Genomic DNA, 9,344 nt, shown 5'->3' on the forward strand with positions numbered 1-9,344 from the left:
TGAGCATCTCCGAGTTTAAAACGTAGAAGCGGTACGAGGGCGGGACAAACAGTAGTGATCAGTGATTGGTCATTGGGACCAATTGTGATCAGTGATTGGTCGCAAGCGCAACACAGTCAAACCTTACACACTGACCGTGAGTCGAGCGAATCTGCTCTCAAGCCGTATCGTGTTTAAGACTGTCACTAGTGTGCTCAAAAAGTCGTTACATTTATCGCTAGGATCTTTTTTTGTAATTTAAAAAATCAAAATCCGCTAAAGGAGTCTATAAATCGCCAACTTCAGCAATAAAGCCTCTAAGTTGACAACTTTGTTTTTCCTGTTGCATCATGCAACGTGTCGTCTCTACCACCCTCCACCACTGGCAGCAGCAGAGCGGCGCGCGCCTCCTTCTGGTCAATGTAGTTTTAAAAAAAGGCCTAACAAACACAAGTAGCTCACTTACTCAATAACTAATGGCGGAAAGCCGGTCACCTACAGCCACCGGCACCGGCACCGCTTCAACTCAGTGCGCTTGTCTACGTCAGAAACGTATCGTGACACGCTTTTTACAATTAAAACATGCCATTTTCAAGTAATATTCCTATGTACATGATATGGTTTCATACAAGTGATATTCGACAATTTGACACCCTTAAAGCACGTTCTTCTATATGGAGTATAGTTTTTATATAAATTAATTTATAATTAAGCATAACGTCCTGGCTGTATTAAATAGTCTACACATATGCCTTATAAACTGCATTAGTAAAGGTGTTATTAATTGTACAATTATTTAAAAATGCTCCCCCTATATTGTTTTATTGTACCCTTTTATACTCTATTTTGTTGCAATACATTGTAAATATTTATTTATGTATTTGTTTATTGAATGGTGTAAATAAATAAATCAATCGATCCATCCCTGGCCACACAGTCAGCTCATCTATTACAAACCCTCTCTCCAGTGTTAAGAACATTAATAAGACAACACCGTTTTAGCATCACACCACTTCTGGAAACTATTACATAAGAAATATTTAGAGCACCCGAGAGCCTTCTCTGGATTCCGCCATCCCTGTTTACAGCACACATTTGGCGTAACATCATACGACTAACTCCATTTCCCAGACACCTCTTCAGCGCATGCGCAGGAGACGTGGGCTGGTAGTGGTAAACAGACGTCAGAAGGGAGTCTTCGCCTCGAGTCAAAACAAAACAAAACAAGCTCCATACGTTGAATGACTCTTTGAATATCTGAATCGGCCGCACGACGGAAAGGATTGAAGCATAACTACAGCGGAAAAGCAGATTTCTTCCACTTTTACAGAGGGATTCGTTAACTAACCGGAGGAGTTAGCCAACTAGGTGGCTACCTAGATTCTTCTCACGTTAAAACTCTGGTGTCGAGTTTTGTCCGGACGGACGAGTTGCTGACGACGGAAGTCAAGATGCGGGGTTGAATTCTTGCACTTTCGAATTACAAGAAGTACGTACATTTCACTCGGAATTAACGAACCGCGTACGGACGCATTCTGCGTAGTTGCCGCGCAAGCATCGTGTGTGTGTGTGTGTGTGTGTGTGCGTGCGTGCGTGCGCGTGCGTGCGTGCGCGCGCGTGTGTGTGAGAGAGTGATAGTGTGTGTGTGTGTGTGTGTGTGTGTGTGTGTGTGTGTGTAGAAACATGGCAGATGGTGACACGCGCCTACACACAGCGTGTCGGAGCGGACACACTTGAACGAGAATAACACGGACTGTTTTAGTTTAATCCCTCTACCAGCTATAAATAATCGTGACTAACTAGTTCAGTTAACTATTATTCTCCCGGAAAGGTTTGACTATTCAAATCGCCTCCAAAACACGTTTACAGGGCGACGCTAGGTGTATACACAATTGGTGGCGAGGATCTGGGTGGAAGAACCAGTATATATATATATATATATATATATATATATATATATATATATATATACATACACAAACTCTTAATGATAGCATCATATACACTGATAATCGAGCTCGAAATTGGACTCCAGTGGATTTCACTGCCGTGAGATGACAGATGATTGGCTGATTTTGACAGGCATGATGTTGCGTGTACAACTATTACTCATGAATATACTCTTCCTAACTGTTCATGTACGGTGTTTTAATTTAAACAGCATGCTGTTGATGCCGTAGAGTGATGAGCACAGAGATGTTCAAAAGTGTCTGTCACTATAGTATGACTTGAATGTAACTGATCTCAGTTGTTGATGAAAGTAATCAGTTCAGGTGTGTGTTTGATATTGTAGAACAAGTTTACTGTTTACTACATTGTTTCCTTTTTCCCCCCTTCATTACAAGCGTTTCACACCTATTTCTTGTTGTTATTAACCCTTGAGCCTTTAACCCACTTTTTTTTAGACGTATTTCTTACTCTTTTTTTTTTTTTTAAACAAAAACCTTTTAATGTATTCAGTACTGTTTGTCATGTGAATTTCCTTTGTTCTTTATGTAAACAAAGACACCCTCGTGAGGTTTATGATAGTGACTATTAAGGAGATTATTTGTCTCCTTTAATCTCCAATCTGAGGATTAAGCGGCGCTGTAGATATACATATACATATGTATCGGTGCCCACGGATTATTACGTCTCTGCTCAATCCGCAACAAAAACAACCAACCAAAACATTTGTAATAAATATCCTTACAAATCAGCCAAACTACCAGTGAACCACCCGCATCACATATGTTTTAATGCTCAAACAGCATTCAAATTCAAAACTAGCATTAAAAACAAATGTAAAACCTATACAGTTGTAGTGGTTTAGAAGGGGAAAAAACAGGTTATTTTCAGATTGTAAACTGTCAGACTCTTTCCTGAAATTGGAGTAATTGCTCTGCACAATGGAGACGGACAAGGCACCCCCGATTGACCCAGATTTCGAGCCGCAGAGTAGACCGAGGTCTTGCACATGGCCGCTGCCTCGGCCCGACATCTCAGCTGTCAAAGTGGAGGGGCCAGACGGCGCTGAGTCCACCGCGGGAACCCCGCCTGCAGAAGAAGATAAACAGGAGTCTCAGCCAATCGTATCCGAGCCCGAAAAATCCACCGCCTCAGAGGGAGGAGCGATATCGGGAGTGGGTGGAGCCGCACCCCGAAAGGGTTCATCCCGGCGCAACGCCTGGGGGAATCAGTCCTACGCTGATCTGATAAGCCAAGCGATTGAGAACTCACCAGAGAAGCGACTCACTCTGGCACAGATCTATGACTGGATGGTCAAAACAGTGCCATATTTTAAGGATAAAGGTGACAGCAACAGTTCTGCTGGATGGAAGGTAGAGTTAAAATCACACTTATACATTCATATAACTTATTTCAGACTGCTGAACAAATTACACAAGCCATATGCATAATTTTTTTTTTCTGGACTACAATTACACCATGTTCTATTGTTAATCTTTCACCATGCATTATTGAATGCTTTACTATGAGGTTATTAACGCTCTGATCTGTAGACTTTAGACATTGTTAACTATATTGTTTCAGGAGTAGACACCTCATTGTATTTTGTATGTGTGTGTGTGTGTGTGTGTGTATATGTGTTTTGCTTCCACTTAGAACTCCATTCGTCACAATTTATCCCTCCACAACAAATTTTTGAGAGTACACAATGAATCTACTGGAAAGAGTTCCTGGTGGATGCTTAATCCTGAAGGGGGTAAGACAGGGAAAGCTCCTCGCCGCCGTGCTGCCTCCATGGACAATAGCACTAAATTGCTAAAAAGTCGTGTGCGGGCAAAGAATACCAAGAAGCAAGCAGTAGCAGGTGGTGTTGGTGGTCCTGGCAGTGCCATACAGGGTGAGGGTGTGTCTGGTGCCGGGAGTGCAGACAGTCCTGGCCCTCCAGGGCAGTTTGGAAAGTGGGGTGTGAACAGTAGCAGCCCATCATCACGTGGTAGCGTGGATGACCAAGACATGTGGACAAGCTTCAGACCACGCACCAGTTCAAATGCCAGCACTTTGAGTGGCAGGCACTCTCCAATTCCCCCACTGAAAGAAGATGAAGATGACTTGCCCAAAGATGGACTTCTGAGTGGGTATCCCACTAGCAGTCTTCCACCGACACTTACTGAGACCCTAATGGAGGAACTGGACCTAATTGATGGACTTACCTTAATGACAGCACAGCAAGGCGGAGCAAGCCCGAGCACAGCACCGCAAGCTCCACCTACTCCATTGCCTTCTGCTTCTACCCTGCTGCCCCGTGGGTCTAATTTTGCTTCATATCGTCAGCTGCAGTCAGTGAAGGGATCTCAAGGACCATCCCAGCCAGGATCACAGAGCTCTGTTCAGCAGGCTGGGGAGTCCAACACAAGCCTATCAAACTTTGGAAACTCCCTCTTTAACCCTCTGCCAGGTCCAGGATCTCGAAGTGGTTTCAGCACCCATGTGCCGTCCAGTCTTGAGGCACTCCTCACCTCTGACTCACCCCCACCAGCCGATATCTTGATGACTCAAGTGGACCCTCTGATGCCCAGCCAGGGAGGTGCTAATCTTTTGGGCCTCGGTGACTCCATGTCTGGCAACCAAACCAAGGCTGGTCAAATGATTTTGGGCAAGAGTATGGAACCTAGCCCCATGCCGCAAATGACCCTTCAGCCTCAATCCCAGCTACAGCCACAGCAACACCAGCAACACTCTCAAATGAGCTTTGGCATGATGCTGTCTGGCATGAGCCAGGAACTCCCACAGCTAGCAGCAATGAAGACCCAGCATCAAATGCCAGGTGGAGGGCTCCTTCAACATGGAGCTGTCCCTTCTGCAGCTGGGAATGGTCTTCAGGGGATAAGCCAGTATGGGACACCAGCTTACACTCTGCCCTCTCAGGATCGTCTGCCCACAGACTTGGATATTGAAATGTTTACAGAGAACCTGGACTGTGATGTTGATTACATCATCAACAGTGACCTTATGGACGGAGATATGAGCGACTTCAACTTTGATCCCATTGTACCAGGTGGGCAAAATTACACTGGGCCAGCCACCACACAGAGCACATCTCACAACTGGGTGCCCAGCTAACTCTGCTTAGGATAGGAGCAGGTAAGGCACACACAAATTTTAGCATTTTTGGCTAAAATACTAAAAAGAGCATTAATCACAAGTGATATACTATTAAATTATTAACATCTCTATTCTTGTACATTATTATTGGTCCATGGTATAATATGGCTTCCCTTTGAGATTTTTTGTGCCTTCCTTCTTAAATGTCAGTTAGAATGTGAAGAATTTAATAATTCTTCGGGTTATTTATTTATTTGTTTATTTTTTGCAGGTCGGCCCTTCATCCCTAACCAAATAATGCAATCTCACATGGTGCATTCATTAAAATGTCACCCCTTCAAATTTTTTTTTTTGCCTCCATATTTTACCATTGTACCTCAAATGCATAAACTGCTTTGGCTGAATATACAAACTTTGGCCAAATTTTTCAAACATTTTTGGCAACTTTTTTGACTCACAAAAACAAACCTTACACAAGTGCCAATACACACAGGGAAGTTGGCTTTTAGACACCAGACCCAGATGATGTCTTGGGGGAAAAAAATACCGGACGTTGCTGTTTTCATTGATGTCATTGAGATTGACTAGGAAAAAGGAGAGAAGAAATGAATGGTGAAGCACAGCTAACAAACTACTAATCATGTTTATTATAGTAATGCCTGTTACTAACACCAAAGTAGTTCAGAGCTGAGATGGTACTTTTCCTAGGTTTGAAGACAGAACTGATTTGGCCAGGAGGATCAAACTTTGCTGATACTTGAGGATCATTCTCCATTGGTCAACAGCTTAAAACAACACGAATGGAGTAAAAGTCATCATGCAATTTCAAATTCAAGCAATGCTTTATTGGATCCTTTGATCGGGTGGAGCACAAACCTGACACCATATGAACATCATCAGCATTAATCAGAGTTTGAATGGGGACTGTCCCAATGAGTCCAGACCATAATGAATATTTGGACACTTACGCTGCGCTCAAGTAGTACACTCTCAATGGTACGAAGTGTGCTAATATTTTGCATCGGAGGCAAAATATTTTGAGGTGGTTGATTAATGATTATTCTCATGATGATTAATGCTTTGTTTAGCATTTATGACTCTACTCAGGAAGGTGTGTTTTTTTGTGTGTGTCCTAAAGAGTGGGAGCTGATCATTGAGTGAGAATTTGATATTGCTGATTTTGTTCTTAAATTGTTAACAGTATGAAGAAATGTGACTATACACAGGGCATTTTGATTATACCATAGAATTTGAATGGTCCTGTTTCTATGGTTTTTACCACTTTGCCAACTCTGTCAAGTTTAATGGCATTGTGTTGTTATCAATGTGCCCGTTTGCAACGTACAATATTTGAAGGGTTTGTGTGTGTGTGTGTGTGTGTGTGTGTGTGTGTGTGTGTGAGAGATGTTTTAAGTACTTACAAGTGCTTAAAATTCAGTAGAGAGAGAAACAATCAAAAAATAATATTGAATAATTTCATTCAGAGGATGAAACTGATTAGTTATTCAAAAGATGCTCTGTAAAATGTGCCCTTATTATATAGAATTCTGTACAGTAGTACAAAAAGGGGCGAGACATACTTTTCTCAGTGATTGACTTTTTCTTATGTAATACTAACAATCTTATCTTTTGTATAAATTTGTTTAAAAAAAAAAAAAGACAAAACAATTAAGTATACTGACTAATTTTAATGTTTAATTTACATTGGGGCTATATCGTGAAAAATATTCATACTAATCAGAACGCACCCCTCTTAAAAGTGCAGAAACTATTTTTAACGGTCATTTTCTATGTAATCTTTTATTTTTGTAAAAGATGAGATGCATGTAGATTTTATACATAACCAAAGGAACACTAAGAAGAACATTTCAGACTGGGATGGCTTGAGAGGAAAGTATTGCAGCTTTTATACGTTAACTTTTTATGTCAAGTAAATGGATTGCAAGGGTGCAGTTAACAGTATAACGCAAATTAGAAATTGCCATGGTGACCGCTACTATATTTGGAGTAATTTACAACAAACAAACAAAAAGAGGATGAAGTAATGAGCTCTATCACTTTGGCAGGCAATTTATATTTCATCAATAAAATGTTAAAACAACGTAGATGATTATGATGATGATGATGCAATGTCTAACTCTCAGGGTTTTTAATAAAACAGTAGTAATATAAAGTAAATTAGTAATATTGATTAAAAACTTCCTGATGGAAGCAGTAAGATAATCATTGCTGATTTTATAAAAGCCACTTAGCCATCAATGGAAATGTTTTAACATTACAGAAGTATAGCTAATGCTCCACTTCAAAACGAGAGGCTGTGTAACGTATGCATTCACCGAATTTCGTTATGAAAGTTATAAAACTGCCAACAAACACTAGCATGTTCCTCTAGAACAAACCCTGTATCTCCATACTCTCTCTTTTTTTTTCTCCTTCTTTGAGCTGTTGATTTAGAAATGTAGTTTTTCCTTTGATTTTTTTTCTTCCTTTGTCTATGTAGATTGAACTTTGGTTTTAGAGCTGGATATTATTAATCATTTAACGGTAATAATATGAGTATATTAAAATATGAACTAACTGTTAAAAGCGCTCTGTTCATGCAGAGGATGGTTGTTTCCTCCCGTCAGTCGGTGCTAGATATGAAAAAGTCGGCCATATTTAGATTTAAGGGCCTTTATTTTATGCAGCACATCTTAAGCACATTTTTTTTCTATAAATATAGAACATAGAAAGATACATTCACCTTTATTAATCCACAAACATTTGTTACTTTTGTAGATCCTAAGTAACTTTGTAGAAGCTGAAATGAGAGATTCGCCACTGAACGAGTCTCTTGACACACACGTACATTTCTTGAAATCAGTCCTTTAAAAGAAAAAAAAGAAAAGAAAAGGAAACAGTGTTACTTTGTTAATCTTGATCTGTATTTCATTGAACCGTTTACATTGTTGCTCTCGTCTTTTTGGGCTGTCCTTTGTTCCTCTGCAGTCCTACATGTTTGGTGGTGTTTGGATTATATGATAAAATCTTGTAATGGATTTGAGAATGAACATCTGCACAACTTGAGTGACAAACCAGCAGGCAAGTTTTAGAGAAGTAGGCTGGAGTGCTGAAATGAAATTTGGACGTGCTTTTCTACACCGATAAGATCCCATTGTGATTATTTGCTTCAATTATGATCAAATAAAAATTGTGCAAGAAAAATTGCGTGAAAAAATTAAATTGAGCCTCCTGTCAAAACTAAGCCTGAAGGTTCGATTGATGTTAAAAATCGAGAGGATTAACAGCATTCTGTTGAGTAGTTGACTGAAGAAGATAGATTCCCAATAGACAGAGCTTTTAAATAGCTTGACCTCAGATCACACACCTGTCCCGTGCGTCATCGTGTTTAATATTACTTATTTTTTTCCTGGTCTGCTAAATATCTCAGTTGATAAAACACTATTTTTCAGTTTGTGGATAGATTTTGTTGTTGTTATGGGGAAGGGGATATAAAAGTTTGGGTAAGTGCTTAGCCAGTTCACTATATGTGTATTTCATTCATTGCTTTATATTGATTAATGTATTTTGTCTTTCCCCTGCTCTTCTTACTTTATTGTTAAGTTAGCCAGAGGTGACTGTGAAACCAGTCAAAAATATCTGAAATAAATGTAATCAGTTTAACTCAGCTGCCCTCTTGTGTTTCTGATGGTGTAAATCCATATTCATGTATTAAAGCAACTATGTTTTACAGGTCTGAAACAATAGTAGTGATGAAGTTGTAGGACTTTAGATATTAGATGCTTATATATTTATACAGTAGTGCTCGAACATTTGTAAACCCATAAGGAGTTGCTAAATATCTGCATAAATATGACCTAAAATAACATTAGTCCTAAAAGTAGATAAAGAGAACTCAATTAAACAAATGAGACAAAAATATTATATTTGGTCATTTATTTATTAAGGAAAATTGATCCAATATTACACATCTGTGAGTGGCAAAAGTGTGTGAACTTCTAGGATTAGCAGTTCATTTGAAAGTAAAATTAGAGTCAGGTGATTTCAATCAATGGGATGATAATCATGTGTGAGTGAGCACCCTGTTTTATTTAAAGAACAGGGATCTATCAGAGTCTGATATTCACAACACATGTTTGTGGAAGTGCATCATGGCATGAACAAAAGAGAGTTCTGAGGCCCTCAGAAAGAGAGTTGTTGATGCTCATCAGGTTGGAAAAAAACTAAAGAGTTTGGGTTCCACCAATCCACGGTCAGACAGATTGTTTACAAATGGAGGAAATTCAAGACCATTGTTACCCTCCCAGGAGTGGTCA

At 39.8% G+C, this 9,344-nt stretch overlaps 1 protein-coding gene across 1 annotated transcript; it reads left to right on the forward strand.

Moving 5' to 3' along the window:
- Positions 1-1,128: 1,128 nt before the first annotated feature.
- Positions 1,129-8,695, forward strand: foxo4 (forkhead box O4). The gene is made up of 3 exons (XM_053630788.1): positions 1,129-3,299; positions 3,583-5,067; positions 5,300-8,695. Exons 1-2 carry the CDS (start codon positions 2,868-2,870, stop codon positions 5,044-5,046), a joined length of 1,896 nt encoding a protein of 631 aa, XP_053486763.1. The 5' UTR covers positions 1,129-2,867; the 3' UTR covers positions 5,047-5,067; positions 5,300-8,695.
- Positions 8,696-9,344: the final 649 nt, after the last annotated feature.

The sequence above is a fragment of the Ictalurus furcatus genome, chromosome 8 (assembly GCF_023375685.1).
Source record: "Ictalurus furcatus strain D&B chromosome 8, Billie_1.0, whole genome shotgun sequence".
Lineage (NCBI taxonomy): Eukaryota > Metazoa > Chordata > Actinopteri > Siluriformes > Ictaluridae > Ictalurus > Ictalurus furcatus.

Bases quoted from the DNA above. Each gene is read 5' to 3' on its own strand.
- foxo4 (XM_053630788.1), top strand. From the start codon at position 2,868: ATGGAGACGGACAAGGCACCCCCGATTGACCCAGATTTCGAGCCGCAG. The intron at 3,300-3,582 runs GTAGAGTTAAAA...GCTTCCACTTAG, and splicing joins ACAGTTCTGCTGGATGGAAG to AACTCCATTCGTCACAATTT.